The sequence below is a fragment of the Mus caroli genome, unplaced genomic scaffold, assembly GCF_978045245.1.
Source record: "Mus caroli unplaced genomic scaffold, Mus_caroli_1 scaffold_5, whole genome shotgun sequence".
Taxonomy (NCBI): domain Eukaryota; kingdom Metazoa; phylum Chordata; class Mammalia; order Rodentia; family Muridae; genus Mus; species Mus caroli.
The window spans coordinates 21,316,860-21,337,084 of NW_028227260.1; the positions used below are offsets into that span (position 1 = coordinate 21,316,860).

The 20,225-nt window shown below is 38.2% G+C and overlaps 1 protein-coding gene across 6 annotated transcripts in view; it reads right to left on the bottom strand.

Annotated features, from left to right (window-relative positions):
* Wnk3 (WNK lysine deficient protein kinase 3) overlaps positions 1-20,225 on the bottom strand; it is a 135,137-nt gene that overhangs the window by 66,908 nt on the left and 48,004 nt on the right. For all 6 annotated transcript variants that reach the window (XM_029473229.2, XM_029473231.2, XM_029473233.2 and 3 more), the window contains 5 exons: positions 9,935-10,023; positions 5,737-5,956; positions 3,398-3,692; positions 514-614; positions 118-261 (listed from right to left, as the gene is read on the bottom strand). In XM_029473229.2, the coding sequence (XP_029329089.1) occupies positions 118-261; positions 514-614; positions 3,398-3,692; positions 5,737-5,956; positions 9,935-10,023 (849 nt within the window). The remainder of the gene's footprint in view (positions 1-117; positions 262-513; positions 615-3,397; positions 3,693-5,736; positions 5,957-9,934; positions 10,024-20,225) is intronic.

Sequence of the window (20,225 nt, forward strand, 5' to 3'; positions counted from 1 at the left end):
GCAGGGCAATCTCTAAGTTTGAGGTCAGCCTGGATTACAGAGCAAATTTCAGATCCGACAGAGACACAGAAAAATATTGTCTTCAAAAACAACAAACAAACAAGAAATGTGTCTTACCTTTATCTGTGAGACCTTCTGGATAGTTAAGGGAGAGATTTGGGACTGTGAAACAACTCCAACTCCAGCAGCATATATGGGCATAACAGAGGACTGACCTGGAACCACAGGCAAAACTGGGGACTGAGTCAGCTTTGGCTGCTCCTGCAAATGGTAAATAAAAGAAAACAGATAAATCCTCCAATTCACAATATAATACATACACATATATTTATATATAAGATATCAGTACATATACAGTATATACAACATATATATACATATATATAATTATATATTAAAATATAGTAGCAATTCTCTCACCCCTGAAATTTGCTAGCAATATCCTAGTAGTTGGTGAGAAGAATGTATTTGCTCTGGAACACTTATGTAAGCTTGTAGGATACTAGAAAGTACCTGAGAGCTAGTTGTCTGGTTTGAAGAATAGGCTACAGTGGGATGACTTGAAGTATCTGAATGCAGAACTGGTCCAGCTGCTGGCTCAGATGAAGTGTCACCTTTAACAATGGAAATGAGCAAAAAAGGTAGAAGGGAAACCATGAAGCACAATATTCAAATGGTAAAAATAACAATAAAATGTTCCTTTAATTTTTTTCTACTATGACAATCATAGTTTCAAATCAAATATACATTCTTTTTTTTTTTTTTTTTTTTTTTTTGGTTTTTCGAGACAGGGTTTCTCTGTGTAGCCCTGGCTGTCCTGGCACTCACTTTGTAGACCAGGCTGGCCTCGAACTCAGAAATCCGCCTGCCTCTGCCTCCCGAGTGCTGGGATTAAAGGCGTGCGCCACCACACCCGGCTGTTACATTCTTAATAATTAATATTTTTTAAAAAGAACTAATATCACCATTGGGGAAATAGAAGCTAAAAGATCACAAATCAGAGGCCAGCCTGGGGTATATGTGAGTTCAAGGATAGTGTAGGCTATAAAGCAAGGCCTGTCTCAAAACCAAATGAGTACCCAACACATAAAACTCTCATGGAAATGAAATGTTAACATTGGGATGTAAGCGACAGTTTCTTTTTCTTTGAATGCTAAGAATCAAACACAGCCTCAAACATGATGAATTCACATTCTGCTATTGAGTATTGTGCTGGCTGGTTTTGTGTATCAACTTGACACAAGCTGGAGTTATCACGGAGAAAGGAGTCTGTCTCCCTTGAGGAAATGCCTCCATGAGAACCAGCTGTAAGGCATTTTCTCAATTAGTGATCAAGGGGGAAAGACCCCTTGTGGGTGGTGCCATCTCTGGGCTGGTCGTCTTGGTTCTATAAGAGAGCAGGCTGAGCAAGCCAGGGGAAGCAAGCCAGTACAGAACATCCCTCCATGGCTTCTGCATCAGCTCCTGCTTTCAGACCTGCTTGAGTTCCAGTCCTGACTTCCTTGGTGATGAACAGCAGTATGGAAGTGTAAGCCGAATAAACCCTTTCCTCCCCAACTTGCTTCTTGGTCATCATGTTTGTGCAGGAATAGAAACCCTGACTAAGACAAGAAGAAGAGGTAGAAGAGAGGTTTGGAGGAATATGCTCACATGTGTGTGCACAAGTATACAACTCTGGTTATCAGTGCTTAGGTACCACCTGCTATTTTTTTTTTTTTTTTTTTTGAGGCAGGATCTCCAATGGCCTGAAGCTCACCAAATAGGCTGGCCATCAAACATTGGGAACATGCCTGTCTCCACTTCTCCACTTCTCCACTTTCCAAAGTCTTAAGTTTTTCTTTGTAAAGCAAACTTAAAATAATCACAAAACCCAAGCATAATGGCACACGTCATTAATCCCAGCACTTGCCAGGCAAAGGCAGGAAGATCTCTGTAAATTCAAGGCCAGCCTGGTCTACAGAACAAGTTCCAAGACACCCAAAACCACACAGTTGAGACCCTATGTTGAAAAACAACAATAAAATCACATAAACATAATTCCAGGAACTGAAAATATAGTTTTGTGATAGATTACTTGCCTATAATGCACAAGGCCTTGGCTCTACTCCAATCACTGCAAGTGAGGGGAGGGGTAGGAAACAAGAGAATAGGAAGGGAAAGAGAAGGCAAGAAAGGGGGAAGAGGGAAGGGAAGAAGCTGCAGCTAGCCACTGCGATATATAGCCATAATCCCAGCACTTGGAAGACATAGGCAAGAGGATCATGAGTTTGAGGGCACAGCCTGGACTATATAGCAAGATCATCCCCAGAACAAACAAACAAAGAAGAAAAACAAAAAGAATGAGGAAGAAAAATCAACTAAATTAATTTGCCAGTCATTTCATGTATATCCTAACTAATATACACTTGTTAAGATTTAAATAAAAGTCTCATGGTAAATAACTCCTACAGAGTGTGTAGGAAAATGTACTCCCTTTATAGAACAGCTGCTAATAACGATGCAAGTACTTTTACTTTTTTACTTATTTATATTTTATTTAATTAATCATTTGCTATTGCTGTTATTGTTTTGGCACAGTCTTCCTATGTAGTCCTGGCTGACCTGGAATTCACTATGTAGACCAAAGTGGCCTCTAACTCACAGAGATCTGCCTGCCTATGAATTCAGAGTGCTGAGATTAAAAGCCTATGGTACTATACCCTGCTATTCTGTGTTCTTTAAAAAGACAAATGAATTATAAAAAAATAGCCCAAAAATAAAAAGCAAAATGAAATGAAAATACTAAGGCTCTTAATATCTAGAAAACTCCTTCTTAAGAAACAAACTGTATCTTTAGTTCTAAATTTTCTTCATGGGATTATGCTAGACTATTATAAATATTATTAATATCATTTCTCTTAACTGGAATAGTTGCTATAATATAATATTTCTGCAACTAGAACAATGGGCAAGTCACTTAATGAATTGGGATGACTACCATGTACTCCAGACTGGCCATAAACAAGCTGAGTATTACCATGAACTTCTAATCCTCCTGCCTCCATTTTCCAAAAGCTGGAATTATGGGTTAAGTGCTACCATGCCCAGTTTATATGGTATAGAGGATCAAGTCCAGGGCTTCCTGCATACTTGGAAGTACTCTCAACTGGATCAAATTCCTAGATTTTCTTGATTTTAATATAAGGAAACTATCTGGTCTATTTCAAATGTTTTTAAAGGCTAAATAGAATAATAGATGGTAGAAGTACAAAAATGCTATTTAAGAAACATTTTCTCGAAAAACCAAAAAAAAAAAAAGAAAGAAAGAAAAGAAAAGAAAAGAAAAGAAAAGAAAAGAAAAGAAAAGAAAAGAAAAGAAAAAAGAAACTACATTTCTTTGTCTTTACAACTGTCTCACCCCTAACAGAGGAGGACTGCTGCTGTGGTTTGCCCTGTAGAAACTGCTTTCCAACATGTTGATCAACTTCTGTTTCTTCACACTCAGCTGCAGTGTGTGGACCAGGAGTAGGTTGTAAAGTTGCAGTCTGCTGTTGAGGAAGTACATTCCTCACATACTTGCACTGGGAATCCCTGCGTTCCTCCAAGCATCCAGCAGGCTTCTTTTCCCTTATCTTTTTAATCACTGTCACTCGGTCCCTAATGGACTTAGCAACAGCTTTGGAATCACTTTCATGGAAGAATCCAGACTTGACCTACAAAGAAAATATAATAAATAAATTCTTCTTTAAATTTTTAGCTTTCTTTATTTAAATCATATTTTGTATCCCAAATCCAAAATTCTAGTAAATAACTAATAATTAATAGTTGGTCTCTATATGCTTTTTAAATTGGACATGTACACATATGAGAGTCTTTAACAGTTCAGGGTATGAGGCAAGAGGATCTTGTAATGACAGTTACAAAGTCTGTCTTAAAAACCAGTAAGAGCATGTCCACTATTGACACCTCAGAAATACAGCTAAGTGAAGTGGTATTTTGTCTTGTATGAGCACATTATCTGATGCTGTAAGATGGAACAAGCTTAGTGAGAAATGAGCCCTGGAAAAAAACTTTAAAAATATATGTGGAGGAAACAGAAAAGTGGCACAGAGGAAAGGAAATTTGGAAGTGGATTGACATCCCCCAAAAATAAATATTATCTATTAAAAAATACAGATGAAGTTTGGAGCATAGATCAACATTCTAATCAAAGGAATGTGTGCTCTCATGAAAACAGTGAGAAAACAGGGAAGGAACAGGGTGAGCAGCAGAGAGGATAATTTGAAGTACCATAACATGTTTAGCCCTATAGTCTGCTGGCTTGCTTTTTTAATTTTTTGTTTTTGAGACAGTATCTCAACACAAGTTGACCTTAAATTCACTATATATGTAGTTCAGAGTGACTTCTGAACTCCTTAATCTTTTAACCCTACCCCTTAAGTGTTAGGATTACTAGCATGTACCACCAAGTCCAGCCTATAGTCTATTTCTTAAAACTTAAGGACCTATAGATCAGAAATGTCATGGTAGTTGGAAGATTATTAAAACGTTAATGAGAATGATAATCCCATCACTTGGAAGGTAGAGCCATGGGTTTGAGGGTCAGTCTGGGATACATTTTGATTACCAGTTCAATCAAAGCTATACAGCACAATCTTGTCTAGAACCAAAACAATTTACAGAAAACAAATGAAGCACACATATACAACTTTGCTCACCTTAAAGTTCTCAATAAACTCACCTTATAGTAAATAAAATTTAAATTTACAGATCAATAAAAACAGGGTTAGACATGGTGTCACACACCTGAAATTCCAGCAGTGGGAGGCAAAGGAAGGAGCATCAGGACTTCAAGGCCATCTTCAGCTACATCATAAGTTCTAGGCCAGTGTGGGTTATATAAAACTTAAGTCTCAAACAAACAAAATCAAACAAAAAATGCAAAGGAATGGAATAATAATAATAATAATAATAATAATAATACTTTAGAAAAAGTCCATGAGGCCCAACATTCAAATAATAGAAGTTCCAGAAATGAGAACCAGCAAATCATCTGCTTTCTGTACCTTCTGAGGGCTAAGATTTCTTGTGTATATGTGCATGTGCACATGAAGGCCAGAGGCCAACATCAGAATTCCTCCTCTATTGCTCTTCACCTTATGTTTTGTTACAGGTTTTCTCAGTGGGTGCCTCCTACTGTCTTCCCCACGCAGAACTAGGGTTACAGAGCTACACCACACCACCTTACACAGGGGCCATGGATCCAAACTTAGGTCTGCTTGATTGTGCAACAGGTAATTTATCAATGGAACCATTTCCTCAGCCCCCAATTTTATTTTAACAAAAGCAATGTTGTAATGTTGATTATAGTGTGTGTGCAAATTTAACATATCTTGCGAATAAAAATACTTTACAATGGCATAACAATATAAATAAGGAAAACAGAAGAGGAATCTGGGAGACAGCTAGGTATGTAAAACACTTGACATGCAAGCATGGGCACTTGAGTGTAGAACCCCAGCACCTGTACAAAAAGCAGAGCAAAAAGCACACACCTATAATCCCTGCAGCGGGGAGGTAAAAATATGTGCATGTACAAGCATACCTATACAAACAGAGAGAAGAGGCGTTTTGGGGGAGGGAAAGAGAGGAGAGCAAGCACACAGAAGAACATGAAAGGAAGAAAGCAATGAGCAGTAGAAAAGAATCCACTGGATACTATAATGTGTAGGGAAAGCATTACTGAGGTTTATTTACCATTTCATACGCTACTTCCTCAGGTGTATCTGCTTCTAAGTTGAAACTGAATTCAATAGCTTCATTGTCTTTATGTTTGCCTTTTAATTTCTTAGGATCTTCAACCCAGAGTCTTAGAGCCAGGGATGAATTTGAGCAATCATCTTCCTCTGCTAACTCCACCCTCAGTCCAGTATCCTCAGCAAAGAATGCATGGTTTAGTAAGTCCTTGATAGATAACCTAGTAAACAAAATATACTTCTCATTACCAATTCTCCCAGTCAAAAGTAAGATGCAATCCTTTAAATAGTAAAAGTTAATTGTATCAAAGTGAGAATCTTAATCATTTTCTATTAATCCATTAATTGTTTTGTTATTTAAAACTACACCTTATAATCAATTTATTATTAGGGACACAAAAATGTCAATTTCCATGAATACAAAATGATCTTAATTAAGTTATTAACCAGTAACATATCTGATAACAAAGTCTAACACACATGAAAATATACTTAGAGAGAATTGTTAGGTTAGATTTATTAGCTTCTGGCCACTGGCTTATATTATTAGTCTAAAGTAAACAGATTTTCAACAAAGGAAACTAAAAACATGTCTAAGATATATAAACTCTAAGGTGAATTGAAAATGCAAACTCTTACAAATGTTTTAAATAGACATTACTCAACAAATATCCAGTCAGAAGGTGTGTGTAATAGCCCATTCCTATATCACAGCAGTTGCCACCTTGTGTTATTTAATCAGTGTATATTTCACTCTTTAGAAGAATGTCAGAGGTGAAGCTAATGTGGTTCAATGAAGGACAGTAGTTTCTGTCTCTCTGTGTAGCCTTGGCTGACTTTGAACTTGTTATATAGACCAGGCTGACCTTGAACACAAATAGATTAGCCTGCCTCTGCATCTCAAAGTGTGGGAAGTCAAGGGGTATCCTACCATGTTCTTACTCTCACCTTCTTCTCTTTCTTTTCTTTCTTCTTCTTCTTCTTTTTTTTAAATCAAAACAAAGCCAGGCGTGGTAGCACAGGCCTTTAATCCCAGCACTTGGGAGGCAGAGGGAGGCGGATTTCTGAGTTCAAGGCCAGCCTGGTCTACAAATGAGTTCCAGGACAGCCAGGGATATACAGAGAAACCCTGTCTCAAAACCACCACCCCCCAAAAAAAAATCAAAACAGAGTCTTACTATTATAGCTCAAGCTAGCCTCAAAATCTCAATTCTTCTGTCACGGCCTCCTATGTGCTAGGATTAAAAGCATGCCCAAGCACATTCACATTCAGTGGTTTACTAGAAGTTTGGCGTGTTTGGCGATATACCTCAGTGGTATAGTACTTATCTAGCAAGTATAAGGCCTTAAAAACAATATTTATCATATGATCCAACTATCGTAATTCTAGGTATATAGTCAAAAAGTTTAGGAGCACAGACTTAAACATATGTCATACTCCAATGTTCATATAATATAACTCATAGTAACCAAAAGGTACTAAGGTTATACCTCAATGGCAGAGTACCTGCCTAAAATGTATAAGGCTTTGGGTTTTATTTCTAGGACAGAGAAGATAAAGAATACCCAACAGGTGATATTAAGTATTTATTAACACATGAATATATAATGAAAATGTGGTATAAATGTACAATGGATTACCCATTTTAAAAGAAATGAAATTCTGATACATGCTATAATAAAAATCAACTTTGAAAGCCATCCTATGGGCTGGTGAGATGGCTCAGTGGGTAAGAGCACCCGACTGCTCTTCCGAAGGTCCAGAGTTCAAATCCCACAACCATCCGTAAGGAGATCTGGCGCCCTCTTCCGGAGTGTCTGAAGACAGCTACAGCTACAGTGTACTTACATATAATAAATAAATAAATCTTTTAAAAAAAAAAAAAAAAAGAAAGCCATCCTAAATCAGGACAGGGTTTGGTCCAGTGGGGTGGAGTGGAGTCAGAGGATAGATGGCATATGCCTTTAATCCAAACACTGGGGAGGCAGAGGCAGGTAGAGCTCTGTGAATTTGAAGCTAGCCTGGGCTACAGAGTAAGTTCCAGGACAACCAAGGTTGTTACACAGAGAAACATGTCTCCGAAAAAAAAAAGAGAAAGAAAATCCAAATTAAGTGTAATAAGCCAAACATAAAACAATAAACATTCCACTTATATGAGGCACCTAGAAAAAGCATATTCATAGACATAGAAAGTAGAATAGAAAGACATATAGAAAGATATCCTTCTCCACCCTACAAGCCCAAATGCACAGGCCCAACCCATGCCACATCCAACCTCTCCACCTAGCCAGATCCTCCACATCCTTCTCATGGGTCTAGCAAGACATAGAACCAATAAAAGAAAATATAGACAATATGAAAGATCAAAGCAATAGCCACACCCTCAAACCTCACCAGTTCTATAAAAATGTCTGCCAATGAAATTATCTAAATAAACCCCAGGATACAGAATTTAAAATAACAATCATAAATTTCAAAGGATTCAAGAATTTAAAGAAGCCGGGCGTGGTGGCGCACGCCTTTAATCCCAGCACTCGGGAGGCAGAGGCAGGTGGATTTCTGAGTTTGAGGCCAGCCTCGTCTACAAAGTGAGTGCCAGGACAGCCAGGGCTACACAGAGAAACCCTGTCTCGAAAAACAAAACAAAACAAAAAAAAGAATTTAAAGAAGATACACACACACACACACACACACACACACACACACTCAAAGAAATTAAAGAGAATAAATATTGGAATGATGTCCAAAACAAAACAAAACAAAAAACCATAAGAAATGGCAAAAGCAACCAAGGATTTGAAAACAAAATTCAGTAAAGAGAAATACTGACAAGGACTCAAGTTAGCTAAACATGACCTGAACAAGGACGACACCAATAGACATGCTAATATGGAAGGGGCAAATTCCCATGAACTCAACGCTAGACAAAAAACTACAGGACACTAAGAAACACCGAGAGTGGGAGAAAAGCTCATCCCAGAGGAAAAGTCCCCCAATTGCTCACTCAATATCAAATGGTTGGCTCTAAAAAATATATACATGTAGTGATACATTTACATATCTGTGTGTGTGTTTGTGTGTCTGTATTAACATGAAACAACATTTTTTTTTAAAAGTCATGAATGAGAGGATTTGGGGGAAGGGAAGAGAAAGGGGGAAATATGATCTCAACAAATTATTTTTTTTAAAAGAGGAAATAGAATAGAGATTATCAGTGTCTGGAAGGAAGAATTCTGAATTATTAGTGGTTACAGAGCTATAGTTTCAATTGAAGAAATATTTTGGGGGTTGACAGCAGTGATGGACATATAGCAATATGAACATACTTAAAATATGTTTCTGAAGGACACACATAAAAATGGCTAAAATAGAGCTTGAGAGATGGTTCAGCAGTTAAGAATATTTGCTGCTCTTCTAGAGGACCCAGGCTTGGTTCCCAACACCCACAGTGGGCAGCTCCCAACTGCATATGACTCCAGATCCAGGGGATGTGCTACCTCTTCTGGCTTTTGCACGTACCTACATACACATGGTACATATATATACACACGGCACACAAACACATACACATAAAAATATTTTAAAAGCATTCAAAGATGAATTTGCCAAGTTAAATTAGTAATTAATTATACACAGATAAAAATAAAAGTAAGGGGCTGGTGAGATGGCTCAGCAGGTATGAGCACCCGATTGCTCTTCCGAAGGTCCTGAGCTCAAATCCCAGCAACCACATGGTGGCTCACAATCATCTGTAACGAGATCTGACTCCCTCTTCTGGTGTGTCTGAAGACAGCTACAGTGTACTTATGTATAATAAATAAATGAATCTTTTAAAAATAAATAAATAAAATAAAATAAAAGTAAAAGCCAATATTAAAGGACTTATCTATATAAAAACTCCTTGGATAAAACTATCCATATTACTTATACTATTATTGTTCACAGAAAGATAAAACCAAATATAATCTATCTGCTTACTCTAAACTACTTATCTGCTTTACATTTTACTTTTAAAAATTTATTCCACCTTACTATTAAGTTGATGCCGATGAAAGTTCATCCCATCAAACACAAATGTCAGTTAAAATTCAGCACATGATAGGAAGGATTAAAATTTCAAACAGCATGCAGTAATATATATTATAGTATCCAGGATTAAATGCATCCATCATTTATATAATGTTATAATTCCACGAACCTTTCAGATTTGTTTTGTCTAATACATCCTTCAATTATTTCTTTCACTTCAGGGTCTGTGACTTTATTGAAGCTGGCTGGTTTTATGCCCTGGGAGAAAATGGTTACAAATTAAACAACTGAAAGCACAAATCAACATGACATTTATTAAATATTTTACCATAAAATATCAAATTATTCCATGAGATCATTAGACATATAAATTTAACATATAAATTTTTAAGCAGGGTCTCACTACATAGCCTTGGCTAGATCTGAAGTGTTTATGTTCTCATAAATTTATGGGTCTCAACTCCTTTGGGGGTTACATATTAGATATCCTGTATATCAGATAGTTACATTGCGACTCATATCAGTGGCAAAATTGTAGTTATGAAGTAGTAAGTAAAATAACTTTATGATTGGGGTCATCACAACGTGAAGAACTGTACTAAAGGGTTACAGCATTAGGAAGGTTGAGAACCACTGCTCTATATAGACTACCAAGCTGGCCTGAAAACTCATAGAAATCTGCTTGCCTGTCTCCCAAGTCCTGAGAATGCAGGCTGGGACCACCAAACCCACCCAATTTCAATTTTTTAAATTTTTGTTTCATTACTAGTGGGAGAGGGAGGATCCTAGCACACATGTGGAAGTCAGAGAATAACTTGCAGTAGATAGATAATCACCTTTCATCATGTATTTCCCAGGGATTGAACTCAGGTTGTCAGGCTTGATAGAAAGTGCCTTTACCAGCTGAACCGTCTCACTAGTCCAAGTTTAACTTTTTAAAAAGAATCTTTATCACAACTCCATAAATTACTGGAAATTGTAAATAATCTACATTAATAACTGAGGCACATATAGACTAAAAATACTATTGTAATTAATAATATGGGGAATTCTCACAATTTTATATGAAATAATGGGAAAACAAGATGCCAAGTGTGTGTGTGTGTGTGTGTGTGTGTGTGTGTGCGCGCGCGTGTGATATTCCTAAGTAAGAAAACTTAATAGGAGCTGGAGAGATGTCTCAGTGGTTAAGAAAACTGACTGCTCTTCCAGAGGTCCTGAGTTCAATTCCCCCAACCACAGGATGGCTCACAACTATTTGTAATGAGATCCGAAGCCGTCTTCGAGTGTGTCTGAAGACAGTGTCAGTGTACTAACATATATAAAATAAATAAATCTTTTTAAAAAAGAGAAAACGTAATAGGACCTAGAGAGATGGCTCAGTGGTTAAGAGCACTTGCTGCTCTTCTAGAGAATCCAGGTTCAATTATCAGAATCCATATTGAGCAAATCACAACCAACATGTTACTCCAGCTTCAAGGGATCCAGTACTTTCTTCTAACCTCCAAGGATATTTATCAACATATATGCACTCACTCATTTATAAACACATACATATAAATATTTTTTAAAGAAGGAAATGTAATAATGGACCTGCAAGATTACTCAGCAGATTAAAGGTGCTTGCCACCATACCTGATGATCTAACTTCAATGTCTGGAACCCACAAAAAAATAGAAGGAAGACAACTGACTCCCACATGCTGCCATGTGACTTCCACACTCACATTCTGACAATATGCAACACCCAACATGTAATAAATAAAAAGGGGGAAGAGCAGTGAGACGGCTTGATCTGAGTTTCAGTATCCAGCCCACATTGTGTCAAGAGAGAACTGATTCCTAAGAGCTGTCTTTTAACCTCCATACTCAAGAAAGTGATTGTGGGGCTGGTGAGATGGCTCAGTGGGTAAGAGCACCCGACTGCTCTTCCGAAGGTCCAGAGTTCAAGTCCCAGCAACCACATGGTGGCTCACAACCATCCGTAACAAGATCTGGCGCCCTCTTCTGGAGTGTCTGAGGACAGCTACAGTGTACTTACATATAATAAATAAATAAATCTTTAAAAAAAAAAAAAAAAAAGAAAGTGATTGTGAAAAGCACGCGCACACACACACACACACACACACACACACACACACTCATGTATGTGTGTATGAACTTGTATACATGCACACAAGATGAATAAACTATATTTTCAAAAGTAAAATGAGCCGGGCGGTGGTGGCACATGCCTTTAATTCCAGCACTTGGGAGGCAGAGGCAGGTGGATTTCTGAGTTTGAGGCCAGCCTGGACTACAAAGCGAGTTCCAGGACAGCCAGAGCTGTACAGAGAAACCCTGTCTCAAAAAAAAACCAAAAAAAAAAAAAAAGTAAAATGAAAAAAAGCCTTAAAATGCAAATATAGTAACTATTTTTGAATCAGAGAAAAAGTAGGTTTATCTGCTTGCATGATTCGAGGCAGGATCTCACTTATGTGCCAGGGATGGCCTCTATTTCATAATCTTTGTTTCAAATTCCCAAATAGCTGGGACCACAGGCATGCTTTACCAGGCCAAGCAAAATGAATGTGGTTTAAAAACCTCTTGAAGCCCAGCATAATGGCCTATGCCTGCAATTCCACTAGTGAAGAAGTGAAATCAGGAGGCTCAGAAGTCTAAGGTCATGCTGAGGTAGTTAGAGTCAAAGACAACATAACTTAGAAAAATAATAGATTCTCTATTTCTAGTAGTCTGAATTTAATATATTTCAAAGTCTTTTAAAATGGCTAGATGCCATAAACAAAGTACATGTATGTACATAGACATAATTGTATATGATAAAGTATGAAAATATATAAATAAATATGTAAAGCCTTTTTCTACTTAAGCAATATCAATACATTGAAATAATTTCTTCTTAGGCTAATTATTAGGTTCTAGGACTCTAATAAGAAATAAACAAAATCCAGAGTGTTAAAACAATGACAACAATAAAAAAGCTGTACTTAAGATGGCAGCAGGGCAGCTGCTCCTTAAAGGAGAAAAGTCAGAATAAAATAAACTCTATCCTAAAGAGAAAAAGTCACAAGGAACTTCAGAAAGTCACAAGGTGTACTACTTGAAAAGTGCAGAGGAAAAATTGGAAAACATACAGGAAAGAAGCCAAACTCCCCACAATTCCAGGAGTGCTGGTTTCTGACAAAAGGGAAAGCAGCTGAAGCCTCCAGAAGGTGAGCCATGGGTCCTGGAGAAAAGATACTGGAAGTTCTATTCTTAGAATAAGCCACAGCCTACCCAAGTCTCAAAACCAGTTCAGAGGAGACAGTGACTCCTTCAGTGGATGGGACAATGGTGAGCAATTCCATTCCTGTCACACTGACTTGGAGGGCAGAGGTTGGGCTTCATCTTGGGGGGGGGAGGGAGTTAGGGCCCCAAAATAGGGAAAAAAATTAAAGAGAGGGAGCCTGAATTTAACTTACAAGAGCCACAGAGCAAGACACAGTCCTAAGAAGCACTTGTAGAGAGCTGAAGGCCTTAACCAACAAACCAAGGACAGGTGGCAGGAGGCTTGGATAACAAAGAGAAATGCAAGGAAAGGTAACCCTGCTCTCAGTGAAAGTAGCAGACTTCATCAACTGAGAATAACCTTAGAATCTGATAGCCCTGAGCCTTAGGTCAGAACCTCCACAGCTGTCTATCTGCTATTCACTTCTATATATTTAAAAACTTCAGAACCTCCAGTAGAATACTTGAAATCTAGGCCTCATCCCCCCAGAAGGATGATTAATTGGAAAGTATAAAGATAGGTCTTTCTCCTGTACAGATTTTGACAGCTAAACATTACAAATAATATATCTAAAATATATGAAATATATGAAGAACTCCAAAAACTAAACACTATCAAGAGACCTTTAAATCAAAAGATTGGCAAATGATCCGAATAGACAGTCCTCAAAAGTAGAAAGACAGAGAAACTAAAGATATGGCTCCACTGTTAAGAGTATATGTTATTCTCCAGAGGGCATGTGTTCATCACTCACACAGTGGCTTGCAACCATCTGTAACTCCAGACAAGTCAGCAGTTAAGAGTGTATACTATTCTTGCAGAGAACTCAAGTTCAATTCCCAGCACTGATGCTGGGTGCAGCTCACAACTACCTAAATCTCCAGCTACAAGGGATACAATTCCTTCTTCTGGTCTCCACAGGAGCCTGTACTCATTTGCATAAAACTACACAGACATATACAAATAATAAAAAGTAATAAAAATAAAAGCCGGAGAGCGAGTCCTTAAGAGAACTTGCAGCTCTTTCAGAAAATTCAAGTTTGATTCCCAGCACTCAAAGGACTCTATATCAACATAGCACAGAAGTAACTGTACATCTCTGTTTTCTGCCACACTAGTCACAATAGGCAGAGTAGCAAAAAGTCAGTGTAGATGTTCATCAACAGATGAATGGATAAAGAAAATCTGGTACACACATATATAATGGAATTTGGGGGCAGACCTAAAATAAAATGGGATTGTGACATTTTCAAGAGAATGAATGTAAATGAAAACCACCATGTTAAGCAAAATAATCCAGGCTTGGTAAGACAAATACCACATGGGTTGCTTATTGTGGAACCTAGTTTTAAGATTATATATGTATGTGTATATATTTATATGTGTGTGTTTATAGGTGACAAAATTCAAAAGAAAATCATGAGATATGAAGATATCTTTAAAAAATAGATGGAGAGAGTAACAAACTATCTCTTTGAGTCCAAGGGTAGTCTGGTCTACATAGAGAGTTCCATGATAGACAGGGCTACACAGTGAGATGAGACCCTGTTTCAAAATAAGTAAACACATGTAATAGGAAAACAGAAAAGGACTAATTGGTGGAACAAAGGAAACAGGCTACAGGGGGGCAGGGAGACATGGAGGAAGGACAGGCTTAAAGGAAAAACACATGAGAGTGAGGTATACTTGTATATATGTAAACGAAGCCTCAATGAAACCCATCATATTGCACTGTAACCTGAAAAAAAGATTTGGGGGACATCAACATTTTAACATGGGCAGAGAAGGGGTTCAAGATGCTACACCCTTCCCTGAGAAACTATAGGCAGTTAATGGTTGCTAGGGTATGGGCGAGTCATATTCCTCAGTGGTGTAGCCACTGTAAAGTTGCCCTTGCTCAAGTAAATAACATTCTACCTGAGGTCATAGAAGGAACCCCGGTTAAATGCAGTGAGGTACAAAAGAAAGACACGAAAGTAGGAGGGGATTCGGGAAGGGGTTTAGTCTGCAGTAAAAGGGCATATGAGAGAATAATCGGTGAATAAGATCAAAATACATTAATATATGTATAACACTATGAAAGAATATAGGTATGAAATTATAAATAAACAAATACAATTTTAGAAGAGAAAAATACAAATGCATAATAAATACATGAGCTATGAAAGTAGAAGGGGGAATATTGAAAGAAAGGTACAGTGTAGAGAGCTGGAAATAGGGGGGACAGCAGGAGAGGAGGGGAGGGAAATCAACCAAAATAAAGTATGCATGAGAACACCATAAAGGAATGTATTCCTTTATAAGTTAATTTAAAAATAAAACAAGATGAAAATAAACAATAATTTCCTAAAGTTAACCATAGATTAAGGCATCTTTCAACCCTCATCGGAGAAGCCTGTTTGCAGTAGATGAAGATCAACACAGAGACCCACAGGTATAGAGTATAAGAGACTGTGGAATATTCAGCCCTAAATGGGACCTCTATACCACAGTCCCTTCTCTTAAGGCTCAAGGATCCTTGAGAAAGAGGAGACAGAAGAGCCAGAGGCATTGGATGACTAGAAGGAAACATTGTCTTCTGGACACAGCAAAGAAGCTACACACAGAAGTTCACAGTGGTTGTGACAGCATGCATGAGATCTGTGCAAGCCTAAGCCAGATCAAATCTCAGGAATGGAGAGGGGAGTTGGACATAAAGTTTCACCCCTAAACAAGAAGCTACTGGAATTTCTTAGCAGATAGATGGGTTGGTTTTCTCTAATCCTCTAATAAGTCAACCATGCTTCATTGGATGCATCCAAGAATATTTAGGCAGTACAAATAGGCCTTAGGGTCAGTACAGACACTGCACTGATGGATGGACACAAAATTGGATGAGAAAAGGAAAGGAGGATAGATCCAATAGCAGTTGGGGGAGGGAAAGTGAATATGATTAAAATACACTGCATGATATTCTCAAGGAACTAATTAAAACTAAGCAAAACAAAAGAAATGAAAACAAATGCTGGCAAGTATGCGGAAAAAGTGGAAACCTTATTGATTACTAGTAGGAATGAAATGTATTGCATTCATTATGGAAATCAGTGTGCAGGCTCCTCAAGAAAACTAAAAATAGACCTACCATACCCTAACACTTCAGAATATATATAAAAAGGTCTCTTCAGTCAACATACCTCAGAGTTTATTTACTACTGTGTTTATTGATATACAATCCACATCAGCTAATAAATGAACCAGTATCAATGTTTCTCCACAAATAACTATATAATGAAAGTGTGGTACAAATATCCAACAGAATTATATTTAGCTGTAAAAAATAATGAAATCATGGCAGAAAAATGGATGAAACTGGAAATCGTTATGTTATAGAAAATAAAGGGGCTGGTGAGATGGCTCAGTAGGTAAGAGCACCCGACTGCTCTTCCAAAGGTCCAGAGTTCAAATCCCAGCAACCACATGGTGGCTCACAACCATCCATAACGAGATCTGACTCCCTCTTCTGGAGTGTGAAGACAGCTACAATGTACTTACATATAATAAATAAATAAATCTTAAAAAAAGAAAAAAGAAAAGAAGCCAGAGTGCAAGCTTTCTACTATGCTTGGGATGTTAATGTCTTTGTGTGTGTGTGTGTGTGTGTGTGTGTGTGTGTGTGTGTGTATGTTGTGTGTGAGGATAAGAAGAAGGGAGGGCCTGAAAAGGGAGGGAGAGAATGGGGAATAATGGAATACATGTGATATAAAAAACAGAGAAAGGAATATTATTAGTAGGGGTACAAGACCAGCAAGATGTAGGCAGGGGATATGGGAGAAGTAGTCAGACAGAAGACAAATAAGAACAAATTAAAATGATACATGCTGTGAAAAATGCCAAGAAGGTAACCATCACTTTATATGCACACTTAAAATTAAAGATGTGCATATGGTGTCTAGACAATTTAAATTTTCCTATAATAAGCATGTTATTTACCTGAATCTGCTCATTTTATATTTTACTACCTTTTTATTTTATAAGTTTCTGGCTTTCAAAAAATAATTCAAATATTATTGCAGTCATTAAACAGAAATTTGCAAATCGAACTGGAAGTAGAATAATTGCCATCAATTAAGATAATCTAAGATTGACTTGAGTATCGGGGTGCCTTGCCAGAGGAGTCTCTAGACACCTGCAAGGACCTGCACAGGATTCCCCACAGGACCCTAAGACCTCTGGTGAGTGGAACACAGCTTCTGCTCCAATCCAATTGAGCGGGACCTGAGACTGCATTAAGGAGGGAAGCAGGCAACCCGGCCTCTGCTGGGGCACAAGTCCCTTCCGGTCCACTCGAGCACTCGGGTGCCTTGCCAGTGGAGTCTCTGGACACCCCCAAGGACCCGCACAGGACTCCCCACAGGATCCTAAGACCTCTGGTGAGTGGAACACAGTGTCTGCTCCAATCCAATCGCGCGGAACCTGAGACTGCATTAACGAGGGAAGCAGGCAACCTGGCCTCTGCTGGGGCACAAGTCCCTTCCGGTCCACTTGAGCACCAGGGTGCCTTGCCAGTGTAGTCTCCGGACACCCTCAAGGACCCACACAGGATTCCCCACGGGATCCTAAGACTTCTGGTGATTGGAACACAACTTCTGCCAGGAGGCAGGTTCAAACACCAGATATCTGGGCACCTTCCCTGCAAGAATAGAGCTTGCCTGCAGAGAATACTCTGACCACTGAAACTAAGGAGAGAGCCAGCCTCCCATATCTGCTGATAGAGGCTAACAGAGTCTCCTGAGGAACAAGCTCTAATCAGAGACAACTATAACAGCTAGCATCAGAGATTACCAGATGGAGAAAGGCAAACGTAAGAATCCTACTAACAGAAATCAAGACCACTCACCATCATCAGAACGCAGCACTCCCACCCCACCTAGTCCTGGGCACCCCAACACAGCTGAAAATCTAGACCCAGATTTAAAAGCATATCTCATGATGATGGTAGAGGACATCAAGAAGGACTTTCATAACTCACTTAAAGAAATACAGGAGAGCACTGCTAAAGAGTTACAGGTCCTTAAAGAAAAACAGGAAAACACAACCAAACTGGTAGAAGTCCTTAAAGAAAAACAGGAAAACATAACCAAACTGGTAGAAGTCCTTAAAGAAAAACAGGAAAACACATCCAAACAGGTGATGGAAATGAACAAAACCATACTAGACCTAAAAAGGGAAGTAGACACAATAAAGAAAACCCAAAGTGAGGCAACGCTGGAGATAGACACCCTAGGAAAGAAATCTGGAATCATAGATGCAAGCATCAGCAACAGAATACAAGAGATGGAAGAGAGAATCTCAGGTGCAGAAGATTCCATAGAGAACATCAGCACAACAATCAAAGAAAATACAAAATGCAAAAGGATCCTAACTCAAAACATCCAGGAAATACAGGACACAATGAGAAGACCAAACCTACGAATAATAGGAGTTGATGAGAATGAAGATTTTCAACTTAAAGGGCCAGCAAATATCTTCAACAAAATAATAGAAGAAAACTTCCCAATCCTAAAGAAAGAGATGCCCATGATCATACAAGAAGCCTACAGAACTCCAAATAGACTGGAACAGAAAAGAAATTCCTCTCGACACATAATAATCAGAACAACAAATGCACTGAATAAAGATAGAATATTAAAAGCAATAAGGGAGAAAGGTCAAGTAACATATAAAGGCAGGCCTATCAGAATTACACCAGACTTTTCACCAGAGACTATGAAAGCCAGAAGAGCCTGGACAAATGTTATACAGACACTAAGAGAACACAAATGCCAGCCCAGGTTACTATACCCGGCCAAACTCTCAATTACCATAGATGGAGAAACCAAAGTATTCCATGACAAAACCAAATTCACACATTATCTTTCCATGAATCCAGCCCTTCAACGGATAATAACAGAAAAAAAAATACAAGGACAGAAATCAGGCCTTAGAAAAAGCAAGAAAGTAATCCCTCAACAAACCTAAAAGAAGACTGCCACAAGAACAGAATGCCAACTCTAACAACAAAAATAAAAGGAAGCAACAATTACTTTTCCTTAATATCTCTTAATATCAATGGACTCAATTCCCCAATAAAAAGACATAGACTAACAGACTGGCTACACAAACAGGACCCAACATTCTGCTGCTTACAGGAAACCCATCTCAGGGGAAAAGACAGACACTACCTCAGAGTGAAAGGCTGGAAAACAATTTTCCAAGCAAATGGTCTGAAGAAACAAGCTGGAGTAGCCATTCTAATATCGAATAAAATCGACTTCCAACCCAAAGTTATCAAAAAAGACAAGGAGGGACACTTCATACTCGTCAAAGGTAAAATCCTTCAAGAGGAACTCTCAATTCTGAATATCTATGCCCCAAATGCAAGGGCAGCCACATTCATTAAAGACACGTTAGTAAAGCTCAAAGCACACATTGCACCTCACACAATAATAGTGGGAGACTTCAACACACCACTTTCATCAATGGACAGATCCTGAAACAGAAACTAAACAGGGACACAGTGAAACTAACAGAAGTTATGAAACAAATGGATTTATCAGATATCTACAGAACATTTTATCCTAAAACAAAAGGATATACCTTCTTCTCAGCACCTCACAGGACCTTCTCCAAAATTGACCATATAATTGGTCACAAAACAGGCCTCAACAGATACAAAAATATTGAAATTGTCCCATGCATCCTCTCAGATCACCATGGACTAAGGCTGATCTTCAATAACAACATAAATAATAGAAAGCCAACATTCACATGGAAACTGAATAACACTCTTCTCAATGATATCTTGGTCAAGGATGGAATAAAGAAAGAAATTAAAGACTTTTTAGAGTTTAATGAAAATGAAGCCACAACTTACCCAAACCTATGGGACACAATGAAAGCATTTCTAAGAGGGAAACTCATAGCTCTGAGTGCCTACAAAAAGAAACTAGATAGAGCACACACGAGCAGCTTGACAACACATCTAAAAGCTCTAGAAAAAAAGGAAGAAAATTCACCCAAGAGGAGTAGACAGCAGGAAATAATCAAACTCAGGGGTGAAATCAACCAAGTGGAAACAAGAAGAACTATTCAAAGAATTAACCAAACGAGGAGTTGGTTCTTTGAGAAAATCAACAAGATAGATAAACCCTTAGCTAGACTCACTAGAGGGCACA